Source organism: Lithobates pipiens, unplaced genomic scaffold, assembly GCF_037356315.1.
Source record: "Lithobates pipiens isolate NorthernLeopardFrog02 unplaced genomic scaffold, aLitPip1_a1.2 Scaffold_18, whole genome shotgun sequence".
Lineage (NCBI taxonomy): Eukaryota > Metazoa > Chordata > Amphibia > Anura > Ranidae > Lithobates > Lithobates pipiens.
Genome location: NW_027507758.1, coordinates 167,518,266 through 167,537,868, shown reverse-complemented (window position 1 = coordinate 167,537,868; position 19,603 = coordinate 167,518,266). Strand labels below are relative to the sequence as shown.

General features: G+C 43.2%; 1 protein-coding gene across 3 annotated transcripts in view; it reads right to left on the bottom strand.

Annotated features, from left to right (window-relative positions):
- SHPRH (SNF2 histone linker PHD RING helicase) overlaps positions 1-19,603 on the bottom strand; it is a 158,463-nt gene that overhangs the window by 41,087 nt on the left and 97,773 nt on the right. For all 3 annotated transcript variants that reach the window (XR_013276661.1, XM_077486351.1, XM_077486352.1), the window contains exons 18-20: positions 13,639-13,781; positions 10,517-10,690; positions 10,103-10,165 (exon numbers count right to left, since the gene is read on the bottom strand). Coding sequence is in view for 2 of the 3 variants with exons in the window: in XM_077486351.1 (XP_077342477.1) it covers positions 10,103-10,165; positions 10,517-10,690; positions 13,639-13,781 (380 nt within the window). In the remaining variant the exon portion in view is untranslated. The remainder of the gene's footprint in view (positions 1-10,102; positions 10,166-10,516; positions 10,691-13,638; positions 13,782-19,603) is intronic.

The following is a 19,603-nucleotide window of genomic DNA, read 5'->3' as shown; positions in this document are numbered from 1 at the left end:
AGCTGACTTCAGGCCGGTCATGTGAATCAAGGCCGCATTACAGCTACAAGACAGTGCTTCTATGGGAAGAGATGAGCGAACATGTAATCTCCCCAGCTGATGTCAGAGGGAGATCATGGCTCCACCTGCAGAAGACATCCATCAGAGCTCGAAAGCGGCAGCGGCAGTTCAGAATCTGTATTTAGAACACTTGTTTTTTAAAACCACTTACATAGTGTGCTATTCCAGCCTTTAATTGAGGGACTGGCTGAATAAAGATATCAGTCCATCCAGTTCAACCTGAGTGAGTCTCTACAATTATCCCTATACATTGCACTCTCACATCAGTCCCTTCCCTCAGGGAGCCCACAATCCAAGGTCCCAATATACTAGGGCCAATTTTGGACAGAAGCCAATTAACCTACCTGCATGTCTTTGGAGTGTGGGAGGAAACCGCAGTACCCGGAGGAAGCCCACGCAGGCACAGGGAGAACATGCAAACTCCAGGCAGGTAGTGTTGTGGTTGGGATTTGAACAAGCGACCTTTTACTGCTAGGTGAGAGTGCTAACCACTACACCACTGTGCCGCCCCAAAGCATTTGTATTAATACAAAAGAAAATAGGTGACTGGAATACCAGTCAAAGAGAAGCTGCTTTCACAGGACACACAGGATGTATAAAAAAACAACTAAATTGAAAACAACCTGTGCAGCTGCAGTAGAGCTTGTGCTGAATACCAATTTTGAAAGTACCCAGCACTCCACTTCCACCTCTGAATAAAAGGCGAAAAAGTGACTTGGCTGGGATCTCCACAATTAACCTCATGTGGGTGTGCGACTGCAGCATTGTAAAAATAGGATTTTATAACAGCTTACCTGTAAAATCCTTTTCTTTTGAAGTACATCACAGGACACAGAGCCATAGTAATTACTATGTGGGTTATAGTCCACCTTCAGGTTCTGGACACTGGCACACCCTAAATAGGAAGTTGCCTCCCTATATGGGAAAAATTCCCCCACAATGAGGTTTTTAGGCAGCAGATAATAAAATTCCTCCCTATATAACCCCTCCCATACCGGGAGCATCTCGTTTTGTAGCAAAGCAATACATGGGTATGCTAGAAAGAGGGACGGGACCTCTGTGTCCCATGATGTACTTCAAAAGAAAAGGATTTTATAGGTAAGCCATTATAAAAATCATATTTTCTTAATTGTACATCATGGGACACAGGGCCATAGTAATTACTATGTGGGATGTCGCAGAGCAATGCCAACTGAAGGGAGGGAGACACAACAAAATCAGGGCACCATTAGATCGGAAGACTTATACTGCTGCCTGCAGCACACCGTGCCCAAAGGCGATAGCCTCATACCTTTTTACATCCATCCATGAAGCACTAACAGCCCTAGATGAGTGAGTTTTGATTTGAGAGGGTGGAATCTACCTCTTAACCACTTGAGGACCGCCGTATTGCCAATGTACGTCAGCACAATGGCACAGGCAGGCACAATCACGTACATCTACGTGATTGCCTTCCAGCGGGTGGGGGGTCCGATCGGACCCCCTCCCGCTGGTTACGGCGGTCCGATTCGGTCCAGGAGCGCTCCGTGATGAGGGGATGGCCGTTGGTTTTCGGCCACCCCCTCTGGATCGCTCCTGGCCAATGAGAAGCTTCCTCCCCTGTGTATTGTTTACACAGGAAGGAGGAAGTGATGTCATTCTCCTCGGGGCGGTCTTTTTGACCGGACTACGAGGAGAAGACAGAAAGTAAGTGTGCACCAACACTACACTGACATGTAGGTACACACAGGCACACAAACCCCCCCCCCCGATCGCCCCCCCTCCCCCCCCAGTCACAGTGTCACTGATTGCATTGATCATTTCTTTACTGATCAATGCATTCAGTGTCAGTTGTGACAGTAAAAACTGTCAGGGCAGTTAGTGTTAGGTCCAGGGTAGCCCCCTATCACCCCCCAATAAAGATTTAACCCCCTGATTGCCCCTAGAGTTAACCCTTTCACCCCCTTTTGCCAGTGTCACTAAGCGATCATTTTTCTGATCGCTGCATGTGTCGCTAGGTAGCTAGTTATTTTTTTAGGTTCACCGCCAGGTTTTTATATCGCTAGGTACCCCGATATACTACCCAATAATGTTTTTAACCCCCTGATTGCCGCTAGTTAACCCTTTCACCCCCTTTTGCCAGTGTCACTAAGCGATCGTTTTTCTGATCGCTGCATTAGTGTCGCTACAGTCGCTAGGTAGCTAGTTATTTTTTTAGGTTCACCGCCAGGTTTTTATAGCGCTAGGTACCCCGATATACTACCCAATAATGGTTTTAACCCCCTGATTTCTGCTAGTTAACCCTTTCACCCCCTTTTGCCAGTGTCACTAAGCGATAATTTTTCTGAACGCTGCATCAGTGTCGCTAGTGTCGCTAGGTAGCTAGTTATTTTTTTAGGTTCACCGCCAGGTTTTTATAGCGCTAGGTACCCCGATATACTACCCAATAATGGTTTTAACCCCCTGATTGCTGCTAGTTAACCCTTTCACCCCCTTTCACCAGCGATCACAGTATAAGTGTCACTGGTGACGCTGGTTAGCCAGTTAGTTATTTAGGTTCCCCGTCAGGTTTTTATATAGCGCCAGGGACCCCCATATACTACCTAATAAAAATTTGAACCCCCTGATTGCTCCTAGTTAACCCTTTCACCACTGATCACCGTATAAGTGTTACGGGTGACTCTGGTTAGTTTGTTTTTTATAGCATCAGGGCACCCACCATTTATTACCCAATAAAGGTTTAACCCCCTGATCACCCGGCGGGTGATATCAATTAGGTTTTAGGGTCAGGGTCTGCGTCGCCCCAGGCAGCGCTAGGTTAGTGCCAGTACCGCTAACACCCACACACAAAGCATACACCTCCCGTAGTGGTATAGAATCTGAACAGATCAATATCTGATCTGATCAGATCTATACTAGCGTCCCCAGCAGTTTAGGGTTCCAAAAAAACGCATTGTTAGCGGGATCAGCCCAAATACCTGCTGGCACCTGCATTTTGCCCCTCTGCCCAGCCCACCCAAGTGCAGTATCGATCGATCACTGTCACTTACAAAACACTAAACACATAACTGCAGCGATCGCAGAGTCAGGCCTGATCCCTGCCATCGCTAACAGGTTTTTTGGTAGCATTTTATATTCAAATCCGGAAGGCAGTGCTTGGTTTTCGGGGTCCCGTACGTGGCTAGGCTCCCAAAAAGTCCCCCACATGTGGTATCCCCGTACTCGGGAGAAGCAGCAGAATTTATTTTGGGGTGTAATTTGACTTCTGCCCATAGCATGTGTGAGCAATATATCATTTAGTGACAACTTTGTGCAAAAAAAAAAAAAGTTTGTAATATTCCCGCAACTTTTGGCAAAATATAAAATATTCCATGGACTCAACATGCCTCTCAGTAAATAGCTTGGGGTGTCTACTTTCCAAAATGGGGTCATTTGGGGGGGGTTTTGTGCTATTTTGGCATTTTATGGACTTCGAAACTGTGATAGGTAGTGAGGAGTTAAATCAAAAATTTGCACCCTTAGAAATCCTGAAGGTGGTGATTGGTTTTCGGGGTGCCGTGCGCGACTAGACTCCCAAAAAGTCCCACAAATGTGGTATCCCCGTACTCAGGAGAAGCAGCAGAATGTATTTTGGGGTGTCATTTCACATATGCCCATAGCATGTGTGAGCAATATATCATTTAGTGACAACTTTTTGTAAAAAAAAATTTTTTTTTTTTTTTGTCATTATTCAATCCCTTAGGACAAAAAAAATAAATATTCAATGGGCTCAACATACCCATCAGCAATTTCCTTGGGGTGTCTACTTTCCAAAATGGGGTCATTTGGGGGGGATTTGTACTGCCCTGCCATTTTAGCACCTCAAGAAATGAGAAAAGTAAATTCCAGAAAATGTACTCTAGTTTGTAGACGCTATAACTTTTGCGCAAACCAAAAAATATACGCTTATTGACATTTTTTTTACTAAAGACATGTGGCTGAATAAATTTTGCCCTCAATGTATGACTAAAATTTAGTTTATTCGATTTTTCTTATAACAAAAAGAAGAAAATATCTTTTTTTTTCAAAATTTTCGCTCTTTTTCCATTTATATCGCAAAAAAAAAAAATCGCAGAGGCAATCAAATACCATCAAAAGAAAGCTCTATTTGTGGGAAGAAAAGGACGCAAATTTCGTTTGGGTGCAATATTGCATGACCGCGCAATTACCAGTTAAAGCAGCGCAGTGCGAAATTGCAAAAAGACCTCTGGTCCTTAAGGTATTTATTGGTCCGGAGCTGAAGTGGTTAAACCATAATCTTGAACAATTACTTGTCAAATCTATTTAGAATAGTAGATTTCGATGCTGCCTGTCCTCTTTTAGGACCTTCAGGCAACATGAACAAAACATCTGTTTTCCAAATCTGAGAAATAGCCTTTAAAGAGGGATTCCACCTAAAAAAAAAAAAATTAAAAGCCAGCAGCTATAAATACTACAGCTGCTGACTTTTAATAAATGGACACTCACCTGTCCCGGGTTCCAGCGATGCCGGCAGCCGGGGCCGATCGATCGCTCGGCTCTCGGCTGCTGTCGTCACCATTCTAGGTGAGGGAATCAGGAAGTGAAGCGAATCGGCTTCACTTCCCGGTTCCCTACTGCGCATGCGCGAGTCACGCAGCGCAATAGGAATTGTCCGCGCTGTCACTGGGACCCGTGTGTGTCCCAGCAGACAGCGCGGCAGGACAGGAAATGACATTGACTCCCATGGGAGTCTATGCCCGGAACTGGGTGTAAATACCTGTCTTTGACAGGTATCTCCACCCCCCTCCCCCCTGTAAGGTGCTAATTGTGACACCGGAGGGGGGGAGGGTTCCGATCAGCGGAAGTTCCACTTTAGGGTGGAACCCCGCTTTAAGTAGACATTGACTGCTCTCACCACATCAAGAGAATGTAGTGATTTTTCTTCCAAAGAACAGGGTTCTGGAGAAATGAAGGTAGAACAATATCCTGGTTTAGATAAAAACCTGATACTACCTTTGATAAAAAGTTAGTATGAGGATGCAATACTACCTTATCCTTGTGAACAATAAAAATATGGCTCTTTACAAGAAAGAGCAGCCAATACTGATACCCTTCTTGCAGCAGATATGGTTACCAGAAAAAATAGTTTCTTTGTCAAAAAAGGACCAAGGGAATATGTCGTATCGGCCCAAAAAAAGGCTGTTTTGTATTGCTGACAAAACTAAATTCAAGTCCCAAGGGTTCAGGGGTTACCTAACCGGAGATTAAGCTGTGTTACCCCCAAATAAAGTTATGAACCAAAGAATGTGAAGCAAGTGGTTGTTTAAATAATACCGATGACGGCCGGGACCTGTCCTTAGAAAGCACTCAAGGCCAGATTTATTTCTCACCCCATCTGCAGAAAAGTCAAGGACTCTAGGTTGAGAATCCGACCTAGATATTCCAGGTAGTCGAATGTGTTGACCATACTTTGGTCTAAGCTGGGCTACCGATTGGTCTATCAAGAAAAGATCGACTAGGTAAACTATAATCGTTAGACCTTGGGCCCTCAATCTGGCTAGAAGAGGAGCCAGAACCTTTGTACTTGAGGTGCAGCAGCTAGATTGGAAAGCAGAGCTACACACTGAAAATTAAGATTTTCCACTTTGAAAGTAGATATTACTAGTGAGCGAGGAAATAGGCATATGGAGATATGCATCCTTGATGTCGATTAATGCCAGAAGTTCTCCTTGCAGGATGGAGAGAACAGATTGGATTGGCTTCATGCAAAAAAAGAGAGATTATATTCAGGAATTGAATTTTAGATTTTTGAGAACCAGAATGTCCATTTGGATCATTTAACCAAACCCCAACCTCTGCTCTTACAAGGTGGCCACCATGAACACTTTTTTGCCAAAAGATGGTCCAATGCTTGAGAGAAAGATTTAATTTTTCTCTGGAGCCTTAGGAATGTTTGATCTGAGAAAACGAGGAGACGGAAACTCTTGGAACTCCAGGTTGTACCTTGGAGCTATTGAGGAAGTCCCCCATTTGTCTTGACACTCCTTCTGCCAGATGCCTGAGAACTGTAGAAGAATTCTCCCTATTAAGCAAGCAGAGGCACCTCCTCATAAGGAGGCTACAGTATCTTATAGACTTCTTCCCCCAGACCCTCTTTTGTCCCTGGGATTAACCCTGAGGATTATCCATTGAACCTGATGGCGGAAGCCATCGTGACTGCCTGGAGGCTGATGCCCCTAGCACAGAAGAAGGAGCGTTGAAATAAAAATACATTATTTACTCCTTCACTTAAATGGAAAAAAGGGGTATCTTTCTTTTACTAGAAATTCTTTGGATATATTATCCAAAATATCCCCAGATAGCTGTTTCACCCCAAAAAGGAAGACTAGCCATGAGCTTCTTGCATGATGCTTAGGGAAGGGCGCAAGGCCTAAAGGATAGAATTTGTCATAGCAAATATTGCAAACATAAAGCTGCCTCCTGGACCTGCTGAGCAGGATAACCTTGAACACCTGTTTAAACTGGTCTCTCAACGATTAACCAATTACTGTTAGCACAGGCTGAGACACTCAACATGCCAGAGAAAAAAAAGTGTTTTTTTGTTTTTTATAGGAATTCCAACCTCTTATCCATTGGATCCCTAAGTATTTGAGTATTGTCTGCCAGACAAGTCAAACTTACTCACAAAGGATATAGTAGCGTTAATTGCTGGTATACCCTACTTAGTGAATTTTCTCTACTATAGGATAAAGTGTGAAAACTTTTTGGAAAGGAAAATAATGCTTATCTGGGTGATCCTCCAGATACAAAAAACTGTTCCCAAAAAAAAAAAATGGACAGGAAAAAGCATGCACAGCTTGAGGAGGCTTTAGCAAACCCAAACACTCAGTTAAGGGTACATAAATGTGGAGCGAATCATTCAGCAAGAAATTGTACCATCAATCTTACAGATTGTGAAAGCTGACAATCCCACATTTGACATCTCAGAATAGGAGTCATCAGCCTCACCACAGTCCCCTGAGGGAATTCGTCTTCTCCTGCCCCTAGCTCCTCAGTCTGAGGGTCCTAGGAAAATGGAAGAGAACCTGTCGCATCTTGACCACACTGGGATGCGATTAAAGTCGCAAATTTTTTTTTTTTTAAACCTACAATGGCTGAGGAAAAAGAGAGTAAAATGAACTGTTTGCAGTGTTGAAAACAGTTGCAAACATTTCATAGTTACATAGTTATATAGTTGGTGAGGTTGAAAAAAGACACAAGTCCAACCTATGTGTGTGATTATAGGTCAGTATTACATTGTATATCTCTGTATGTTGTGGTTGTTCAGGTGCTTATCCAATAGTTTCTTGAAACTATCAATGCTCCCCGCTGAGACCACCGCCTGTGGAAGGGAATTCCACATCCTTGCGGCTCTTACAGTAAAGAACCCTCTACACTGTTTAAGGTTAAACCTCTTTTCTTCTAATTTTAATAAGTGTCCATGAGTCTTGTTAAACTCCCTTCTGCGAAAAAGTTTTATCCCTATTGTGGGGTCACCCGTATGGTATTTGTATATAGAAATCATATCCACTCTCAAGCATCTCTTCTCCAGAGAGAAGTTCAGTGCTCGCAACCTTTCCTCATAACTAATATCCTCCAGACCCTTTATTAGCTTTGTTACCCTTCTTCATGGCCCTGATGCTCATTCTGACCAGCCACCCCCTCTCAAGGGAGGATGCCATTTCTATAGAGTAGGCTTTCCAGAGCTTGAGGGAGACCTTTTTAGCTTCTTGTTTGGGGGTGTTTCAAATCCCCTTTCTGAACATAGCCTGATGCACAAAGCAGAGGTACTACCAGAAGAAATCGCATCCATTGCTTGAAATAGTCAGCCACTGCCACTGCTATTAATGCTCAGCCTGATGCAATAGTAAATGTGTCAAAAGGAATGCTTGTGTCACCAAACCACTCTCATGCCTCTATACGCTCTTATGTCCCTCCGCCAGCTTGCTGCAGTAATAATGGTGCTTTAAAAAACACATTCCCAAGCTGGACGCTGGAGGACGTCACAGCCGTGCTAAGCTCCGCCCCCCTGTCACCCTTCTCTCTTTTAAAAAAAACAAACAGTTTTCCCTCTGATCCTACAGGACCGACATGTGAGGGGAAAAAAATGGCGAGGAGAGAGCCTGCAAGCTGCCGAGTAGCGGCGTGCTGATCATTTTTCTTTTTTTCTCCTGACGCTCTTCCCCTGGAAGAGGGGGAGAAAACAGCACAGGTGGGGGTGTCTGGAGAAGAGGAAAACCCCCCCAGACTTACCGGAGGTCTGGTGCTGGCTGGAGAGAAAAAATAAGCCTGCTGCTCCGAACACAGCATGATCTCTTGAGGAAGCATGAGAAGGTATGTGCTCCATACAGCCCCCAGACTTGACACATAGGCATGAGAATATGTGCTAATTAAAGGAGACATTTCATAAGAAAATTTAAAAATTTCTTAGAAAACATACTTTTCCCGCCGCAGGGTTTTCTGTGGTAAAAACCAACAGACCCAATCTTCACCCTTCATGGTGGGTTCCGTTAACAAACCTTCAGGAGCCAGGGATCCTTGGAGAAACCCAAAATCCTGGACGTGTAATAGCACCACGACCAGTAAAACTTTATGGCCTTAATACCAAAAGTACAGCTCTCCAAAAAGAGAAGCATTTACAGGCAAAACCTTGTTTCTTCAGACACGAAGTCCAGGTACCATACAATTCGGCCTAAAAGACACAGCAAGGATTGCTCCAGTGGAGCTCAGTACCGCACATCTTCACTTGTGACCAACACCTTAGACACTGGCGAAAAAACTGAGATGCTGCCAGTATGGGAGGGGTTATATAGGGATGCAACTTCCTGTTTAGGGTGTGCCATTGTCCAGCACCTGAAGGTGGACTGTAACCCACATAGTAATTACTATGGCCCTGTGTCCCGTGATGTACAATTAAAGAAAAGACACCCAAGGGTCCCTCTAGGGCAATGATGGCGAACCTTGAGCATCATGGGAAATGTAGTTCCAAAACATCTGGATCGCCATCACTGAAAACAACCTCTGCAGCTGCAGTAGAGCTTGTACTGAGTGCCAATTTTGAAAGTACCCAGCACTCCTCTTCCACCTCTGGACAGAAGGTGAAAAAAAAGGGAAAAAAGGGACATGGCTGGGAGCTCCACAATTAACCTCATGTGGGTGTTCCAAAACATCTGGGGTGCCAAGGTTCGCCATCACTACTCTAGGGCAATGACAAGACTTACCCCAGCAGTGGCCCAAAATGCACTCTACTGCCCCCACATTACACACAGGCTGGAAAATTCTAGGTAGGATCTGGGGAACATGCACCTTCCAGACAACCTTTGTCCCTCCGCTAGGCATACCCTCCTATGGGGTATTCAAGGGCAGGGCTCCGCCAGATAGGCAGAACAAGGCACTGGATCTGTACAAGCACCCTGTAGCTAATGCAATGCGTTGAACTATGTACCTAGAAGAGTGAAAAAGCAAAATCCAGTGCTCAGAGGACAACATTACAGCCCGGCCCTACATCTTCTTTCTGACATGGTCACATAAGCTTCCTCAGGGCAAACCAAAAGGGTAACCGATCCAGAAGCAGCAAACATAAGCCCCAGTAGTTCTGCAGCAAATGAAGAATCTTAGTAGAAAAAAAAAATCCTTAATAAAAAGGTCACTAATTTAAAAAAACGTATGATGGGAGCAAGGCTGGTTATACTGGGCTGTCCAACAGCTTCGCTAGTTTCCAATTCTCCTGAAGGTGGCAGTATACTACCCTGTGTCCTGTAATGTACAACTAACAAAGTAAAATGTATTCACTACCATGAAAACACTTCAAGTGTTTCTTTTGTGTGACCAAAATGCCTGGTATTATTAACATACGATTCATTTTCTAAAACTTCCAGCTGCATCATAACAAAAACTTCCAAACAACACAGAGAAAAATAAAAAGGAAAACCAATTTGTATTACCAACCTATTCTACATGAGAATATTGTTTTGTCTGGATTTCAGAAGAACAAATCTTTATTTATTTTTTGGTAGGTACTTACGTAGGAGCGAAGAGTTTTGACTCATAATCTGTGAATAATTCATCAGCTTTACAAAAGACACAGCTGTGGGGGGAAGAAATAGACTTGCTGTTAGAAAAACCTCTAATCTGATGCAGAGAACAGCCAGGTCAGGTGAATGTAAAAAAAGACTACAAGTCAGTATTGCAAAGACCATACATGGGGTTGTTTTACTAAAACCGGAGAGTGAAAAATCTGGTGCAACTAAAAACTCAGAAATCCTCTGTTGAGTGTCATCGCTTTTGCGCTATAACATTGTTTATCACAAACATGTAGTGTCTAATATGTAGTAGGAAAAATACACTTACGTACATACAATGGTTCTACAGTAATTCTATATTTGCTAGTAAAAAAAATGAAAGAAAAATGCAATGTTAACAAAGGTATTAAACATACATGTGGAGTGGAAGTCGACCAACTCGAAGGTGGCATACTGAGGCAGTCTGGATAATTTCTTGAGAAGGAGGACCCTCAAGATTCTTCACAGCATCTCTCACCAGTTTCTGGCACTTCTTCAGTTCTTCCATCTGCGTTGTGACAATGTATTGAAGTCCTCGGCAGTCCCGGAACCTTTATATAAACACAATAAGCTGGAGTTGATGCATTCTTAAAGTATTTGTGTAGAAAATGTAGTTGGAGGCCAAGCTGAGTGGAACTCTCTTTTAACACATCTTAAAATGATCCTGATTATATATGTATTTACAAAGACCTACATATTTTTGATTATTTTGGTTCTGGAGGTAAACAAACCAATTCATGCTTAAATAGGAACTTCAAACCCCCTTTTATTGGCTCCACTCCCTCCTCCGACACCACCATTATGGCACAGGCACAGATGTGCAGAAGTACAGTATCTCACAAAAGTGAGTACACCCCTTATATTTTTGTAAATATTTTACTACATCTTTTCATGTGACAACATTGAAGAAATTACACTTTGCTACAATATAAAGTAGTGAGTGTTCAGCTTGTATAACAGTGTAAATTTTCGGTCCCCCTCCAAATAACTCAACACACAGCCATTAATGTCTAAACTGCTGGCAACAAAAGGGAGTACACCCCTAAGTGAAAATTGCCAAATTGGGCCCAAAGTGTCAATATTTTTTGTGGCCAGCATTATTTTCTAGCACTGCCTTAACCCTCTTGGGCATGGAGTTCACCAGAGCTTCACAGGTTGCCACTGGAGTCCTCTTCCACTCCTCCATGATGACATCACGGAGCTGGTAGATGTTAGAGACCTTGTGCTCCTCCACCTTCCGTCTGAGGATAACCCACAGATGAGCAATAGGTTTCAGTTCTGGAGACACCCTTGACCAGTCCATCACCTTTACCCTCAGCTTCTTTAGCAAGACAGTGGTCATCTTGGAGGTGTGTTTGGGGTCATTATCATGTTGGAATGTGGCCCAGTCTTCGAAGGGAGGTGATCATGCGCTGCTTCACTACATGTAGGCATTTATGGGCCCTTCAATGAAACTGTAGCTCCCCAGTTCTGGCAGCACTCATGCAGCCACAGACTATGACACTCCCACCACCATGCTTGACTGTAGGCAAGAAACACTTGTCTTTGTACTCCTCAACTGGCTGCCACTACACACGCTTGACACCATCTGAACCAAATACGTTTATCTTGGTTTCATCGGACCACAGGGCATGGTTCCGGTAATCCATGTCCTTAATCTGCTTTTCTTCAGCAAACTGTTTGCGGGCTTTCTTATGCATCACCTTTAGAAGAGGCTTCCTTTTGGGACGACAGCCATGCAGACCAATTTGATGTAGTTTGCCGCGTACGGTCTCAGCACTTATAGGCTGACACCCCACCCCTTAAACCTCTGCAGCAATGCTGGCAGCATTCATACATCTATTTCCCAAAGACAACCTCTGGATATGACGCTGAGCACGTACTCTCAACTTCTTTGGTCGACCATGGCAAGGCCTGTTCTGAGTAGAACCTGTCCTGTTAAACCGCTGTATGATCTTGGCCACCATGCTGCAGCTCAGTTTCAGGGTCTTGGCAATCTTCTTATAGCCATACCATCTTTATGTAGAGCAACAATTCTTTTTTTCAGATCCTTCTTTGCCATGAGGTGCCAGGTTTAACTTCCAGTGACCACTATGAGAGAGTGAGAGCAATAACACCAAATTTAACACACCTGCTCCCCATTCACACCTGAGACCTTGTAACAATAATAAGACACATGACACCGGGGAGGGAAAATGGCTAATTGGGCCCAATTTGGACATTTTCACTTAGGGGTGTACTCACTTTTGTTGCCAGCGATTTAGACAATAATGGCTGTGTGTTGAGTTATTTTGAGGGGACAACAAATTTACACTGTTATACAAGCTGTACACTCACTACTTTACATTGTAGCAAAGTGTAATTTCTTCAGTATTGTCACATAAAAAGATATAGGAAAATATTTACAAAAATGTGAGGGTGTACTCACTTTTGTGAGATACTGTACTCTTCCCCAGTCCTTCCCAGGCCCTGACAGGCCCTTTAACACATCTGCGCATGTGCAGGAGACTTCCTGTGCATGCACAAAGATGCCAAGGGTTTAGGTTTTCCATAATTGCTATCTTTGCGCATGCGGAAGGGAACTCGTGCATGTGTAGATATTCAGGAACCCGAAACTCTGCAGCACATCTGGGCATATGCAGCAGGGTGAGCCACACAAATGTCCTCACCTATGCGATAAATGAGGATGTGCTGCTTTGCAACCCAAATAGCTGTCACAATTGTAAGGGAGGGAGGGGGAGGAGGCAGGGCAATATGACATTTACTTAAGGTGAAGGTCTGCTTTCTAGATATACTGAAAAATTTAGTACCGTATCTAGCAAAGCTTTATCTATCACAGCTGGTATAGACATGGATTAGATCCTTCCATCAGAGTCAAGAACAGTAGTAAAGGCAAAGGCAATTTCACCCCCAATCAAACAAAATTGGTGTAGAGTTTCATCTTATTAAAACCTTGCTTCTACTTATAGATTTTAACTATATATGCATATCGAGGCAGCCATATTGTCCATATATGTGATTTTAAAAACACGCTGGGATTTCAGCTTAGTATTGCAGCACATTTAACAACCCCCTCTAGCAACAGATTCATTGATAACATACTTTGTAGGTTATTTTTCAGACAACTAATTTTTTTACAGTAGCTTTTAGCAAAAATGCTGAACATATTAGCCACTGGAAAGGAGAACATTGACATTTGTTATGGAAATATAATACTGAAATGGCACAAAAGGGTAAAATGGGGACATCGCCTTCAGCCAAGCTTCACTAATCAATCAAAATTAATTTTCACTGAAAATATATCTTATATTTTCTTGACTATCACTTATTCAATGTGGCAATAAAAATACAGGATGCCTATACAGTATTGTGTAAAACTTTTGCAACAAGAAAATAACAGTGTACCATTTTTTCTTCTGATTTTTGTTCTATGGTCCCCTTACAACTGTCATAAACAGTAAATGTCAAATGTTCAAAACATTCAAAGTGTTATCCATACTTTTCAGCCATGGACAGCTTGTTAACTTGATGTTTATATCTGATTGTTATTTCATTTTGTACACGCTGAACAAGATCTTCATCAATGGCATTATGGATGGCACGCTGGATTACATCAATCCACCAGGGGGAGGAGAAATTTGTCTGAAAGAAATCAAGACAATTACTGCGGTAAGCAGGAAATCCATACAAGTATAATATGTATAAAAAAATGACAACCTCAACAGTTATCTTGGGATTTATACAACAAAGAAACCATTATTGTGCACACTCCGACAAATCAGGCTCACAGTAAATATTCAAGAAGGAATACTAACCTATTACTGAAGTAACTTTATAATAGATTCCATATGATACCTCTACAAAGCTTTCTAAAAATGAAAACAGCTTTATCATAAAGTTGCTCTTTTTAATATTTTATTTCACAATGAAATAGTTAAGTTCTAAATATGTATAAATGTTTAAAACAAATTGCACTTTATTGTACTATAGATACTGTATAATTATATAACAAAGCAAATCAAACAAGTTTGCTTCTAAAAACATTTAACTAATTTTCCCCTATTGTTTATTGAGTTCTCTATGTCCTAACAAATAAAAGCATGTATATCATAGATGGTCTGTCCCTGCATCCAGGTAATTGGACACAATTGGCAAATGTAGCAGAATCTCGAACTTCTTCCAGTCTAATGAGAACCTTTGAGGCCACAGACCGCTGACATCCTTCAATATGTAGTGGGTTGTGAGGCATTGTGGGTGCAAAGATAGTGAAACTCATTGGGCACCAGACACTTCTTGGATGCAAAAGAAGTTTTATTTCTTTTAACAGTCCTTTTTATATTTTGCAAGGGAAAGAGGGTTAGGGCCAATACACCCTTAAGCCCTTGTACACACGGTTGGACATTCCGACAACAAAATCTGTCGGATTTTTTTCAGACGGATTTTGTCTGAAACTGGTGTTGCATACACACGGTAGGACAAAGTTGTCGGAAAATCCGATCGTTCAGAACGCAATGACGTTCATTCGTTAGGAGGGGACTACGTTCAGGCTAGTAGCCAATGGCTTTGGTCTCGTAATTTGATCTGAGCATGCATGGCACTTTGTCCGATCAGAATTCTCTACAAACGATCGGACAAGGTCCGATCGGATCATGTTGTCGGAAAATTGTATAGCCAAGCTCTCAAACTTTGTCGGTCGGATATATATTTTCCGACGGAAACAGTCCGATGGAGCCCACACACTGTCGGATTACAACACGGTCCGATCGGACATAAGTGGTTGCAATTTCAATTAGCAGACTGTCAGAAACCATGAATCAGACTGAGACAGAAGATCAATTAAATCACACTTGTTTATTAATAAAAATAAAAAGGTAAATAGAAAAAGCGTAGTCAAGCATAGCCAGAGTTCAGTAACCAGATCGGGTAGTCAGCCAGTCCAAAATTCATTAACCAGATCGGGTAATCAGCCAGGCCTGAAGTCAGGGATCCAAGGAGAGCAACTGCAAGCAGGATAAGGAGCCAGTAGGGATGTCAGCAAGCCAGTCTTGAAACAAACAGCAGGAGATGGTTCCTTGTGATGTGACCAACATGAAGGCAGAGGAGAAGTGAGCTGGAAGGCTTTAAATTGGCAGGTCAGACGAGCATCATCGGGAACAGCTGGTAATTGTGGAGAGAGAAGAGAGCTGGCAAGCAGCTGAGTGGCCAGCCCAGAGGAGGAAGGGCTAGGCCAGCCCTGACACAGACTCTGGGGCTTCAATAGAAAGATAGCCGTACAGGGAAAGGCCCCAGCAAACTGCCACTTCTGCACGTGCAGGTTTGCTGTCTCCTATGGCAACAGTATTTAACAGTTCCTAATGCAAAGTTCAACAGTTCTCTCAGCTTCACTACAATGTCCACTTGTAGCTCTTCAGCCCTTTGAGCTCCTAGTCTCCCACTGGACTCTCTGATTCACTGACTCTAAATCCCGTGAGATCCTCAAGGCTTTTGCGGTGGTATCTCCCCCAAGCGGCACCCAGGCTTCCCTGCTGGGTCCCTAGCTCGGCACTCCAGATACCTTTCAAGCTTCACCCCTACTGACCAGTTTGGTCCCTGGCTTGGCACACAAGGCTGCTCTACAAGCGTCACCTCCGCTGGTTGGTTTCCCTGACTTGATCACCGCCTGAAGCTTCCAGATTCTCCACCGTGCCCGTTCAGTGAGAATGTTACTCCGGTACTTTCTTCAGTTACTCACTGTGGTCCCTGGTAAAGGTGGTTGGTCCCTTAGTGGCGACAGCTTCCCTTCTGCCTCCAATCATGACAGGTTCTCCGGACAGCAGAACCGTCACTTGTGGTTGGACTGCAAGCCGCAGTCCCAACCCTGCGCTGCCCTCTTACTTCTGGATAGGCTCTCAACACAAATGTGCAAAACAGCCCTATAGACCTGTTTTTTAGGTAGCTTTTCTCCTGCCAGAAGAAAATGAGTTCAGGGGAGATGAGCAAGTTCTCAGTGTTTACAAGGCTGTAAATGTGGAGAAACAGGCTTCTGTCCTTTCTGAGAGCCTTCAGGCAACACCAATAGAGCATCAGATTGACTAACGAAGGTCTTGGCATCAAGATACACTTGCACCACCTTAACAACATCCAGTGGAGGATCCAATCGTGAGTAATCTCCAAAAGGAAAGCCAACACTACACTCTGACCAAGAAATGGGAAGCAAGCAGTCTTTGAAAAAGTACTGCCAAGGCAGAAATCTGACTTCTGATAGTACTTAAGGCTAAGGACTGGTCCAGTCCCAAATGCAGGAAGTCTAAAATATGTGTCATGGAATACATTCCAGGATAGAGCTTCCTCTTTTTGCAGCACGCAAAGTAAGCTTTCTATGTGCTATGGTAAACCTTGTGAGATGATGGCTTCCAACCCTTTAACAAGGTAGGACTCAGACTCAGGTAGGAGTCTGAAAGATCCCTATCCCTGGGCACTTGGGCTTTAAATTCAGTATCCATGAAAGAGGATTAAACACAGGACCTTGTCACAGAAGAGCACAGGGTTGTCTGCTAAGAGTCTGACTATGCTTGATTACCATGCCCTCCTGGGCCAAACTGGTCGAATGAGAATCACCAGTATGCCTTCCCCGTCGATCCCAAAGTAGGTTAGGCAAGAGTTTGAGAGGGAAAAACACTTAAATCAGGTTGTACTAATTCCACAGTGTCACAAGGGCATTCACCACAAAGGCCAGAGGATCCCTGGACATGAACCTGTCCAGCATGTGGTTGGGTCTGGATGCCAGAATGTCCACATCTGAAGTCCTCTACCGAAGAGAAGACAAATTGTTGAAACACCCCCTAGTAGAGGGACTTCTCCTCAGGTTCCAGCTGTTGTCAGCTTAGAAAGTCTGATTGCCAATTTTTCACACCTTGAATGTGCACCACAGACAGAATGGGAATGTGAAATTCTGCACAATGAATGAGCTCCATTTTCTTGGAGCCTGACTTCTTGTTTTTCCTTGCCAATTTATGTACTCCACAGCCATGGCATTGTAAGACTGAACCCTGATTTGAAAGGCAAGTCAAATCGCCCTGAATTCCAGGATGTTGATTTGTATCCAAGTTTCTAATGATGACAAGTCCCCTGGTCGGACAGGGTGTGCAGGTACAGCCCCCCTCCATCCCATCCCAACAGGTTGGCGTCTTTCATCAGCACTTTCTACACCATGGGAAGAAAAGATTTTCCTGTCAAAAGACCAAAGGGTTTGCATTTTCAGATTGCAGATACAACCCTGATGCGATTAAGCCCAAATAACAGTCTGTGTATGCTGTGGTGTTTCCACATCCAGGTAGTGTTTTCAGGGGTCACTTCTCCTCTGCCAATAGGAGCCACTTGAGCTGCAAGCTATGACCGTCTGTTTGTCACAGATTTGCTGAAGCTTTGTTTCATTAGCCTGCCGTTGCTAACTTCCTCAGAGATTTCACATGGAACCTTTGAGCATGTAGAAACTAGTGCAAACACTTTATGTCCAGAATGGGCCACACATTGCCATTTGACATGAGCACCATAAAAAGGTTATAATAATATCGACAAACATGTTTTGCACTGTAACAGAAACACTGACCCCCTGGAAATGTAACTCTGCTGTTGGGTGCTGTTGGCACATTTAACGGCATGAAGTATGGAGGAGGCAAGTCGCAAATTCTAGCTTGTAGCTATGGAGGCCGCCAGACATTTCCCCACTTTTAGAAGTGGGGACACCCCTTCACTGGAAAGATGATTTGGTGCCCAGCATGGCAGCTTTGGAAGTCCAGGCTTTTTTCTGAAAGAAAGATTTTTTTCTTGGCTCCCAGGGACTGGAAGGAATGAAAGGAATCCTTTCTGGTCCCAGAGGAAGACAGCTCCTGACACTTTTTCAGATGTATGAGAGTGCTCTTTCCTCCCTTAATCTTTTAGATAAACATATTAAAGGAATTGCCAAAGAGGTGCTCAACCCTTGACGGGCATTCACTTCATTAGCTTCTTGCAAGGGCGGTCAGCTGAGCAGCATTTAAATCACTGCACTTGCCTCATGTGAGCCAATATAAGTCCCAAACAAGAGTGTTGATGGCAGGAGTCTCCCAACTGGTTTACACAGAAGCATAGCGCTTCATGAAAGAGCCCCATGTGCTGTCTAGTGATTGAATTTCAGAGCTCCAGGTTCTTTTGCTAAATGCTTTGCCCAGACCAGCAAAGCTTGACAAACCCCCATGGAAGAAATGGTGACACCTTAAAAAGGGGTTTGGACCTAGTGGACAGGGGAGGAAAAGAGGGACCCAAGTGCCACAACAGAAATAGGAATTTGTGGATCAGCAGTGTATTGCAGAAGCTGAATCTTTAATAGTGATGTTGTGAGTGCCAACCTAACACTTAAAAACACGAGTTGAATGATTTTATTAATTGAATAAAATATTTTTTAACAATAACAAACTATTTGAAGTAATTCTGTCCTTTCTAAAGAGATGAAGAGAGGGGTGGGAAGATTTATCAAGGGGAACCTTATTGCAACTAACATTAAGTGTGTGTTGACCTTACTGAACTAAGGATCAAAAAACTCTGGTGTGTGATTTAGGCAAGCACCGGTGAGGGGACCGCAAGTGATTTGCAGTGATTTGACAGTGGTGATTACATCGAAGGATTAAAAAAGGACACACTACTACATTTTTTGTTTAATGACTTTTTGTTGTTTTATAAAGGCATTGTATATACAGTAGTATTGATGTTTGTGAGTGTGGTTGTATTGTATATTACACACAGTGATAAGTGATCATAAGTTTAAATCTTCCAAATGTTTATGTTACTATTGTTTTGAGCACATAGTATTTGCTGAGAGATATTTTTTGAACTCTTTGTGCTATAATAATAAGACTTCGAAAGGGAAGAAGATCCTGCAGCTTTTCTCAATAGAAAACAGAGTGGCTGATTATAACGAACCAGTCCCTCTCAGAATCAGTATCCAAAGGACATGGTGAAATAAACCACTATTTCTTTAAAGCGAAAAAATGTACGGATCCACTACAGAGTTTGTTAAAATTCCTGCAATGTACATTAGTCACCCAGAGGGGAGTTAGGTAGTCCATACATGAGTCAGTTTTGTCCTTCAACCAGTGGGTTGAAGGGGAAAAAACTGGCCCCTTTCCACCATCCACACATCCAAGTGGATGGGGGAATCCTCCTGCTGAGATATTGTATTCTGACAGTGGGGAAGGCTCCCCGCCATTAGAATACACTTATCAGTGCTGCCAGCTATATCCTGTGGTGCTGATCGTGCAAGGAAAACCCAACAGGGTGGTTGTACATATGTCAATCTGTAGGTCAACTTCTGTACAATCACATTGCCCATACATGGATCAATATTTGTCAGGTCCCTGCTGAACTAGCTGAATTTTGATCCATGTATGGCCATCTTCCAGAGGTTCACTTCAGATTTTTTTATTGGAAAATGGAAGTCCTGAAATGAT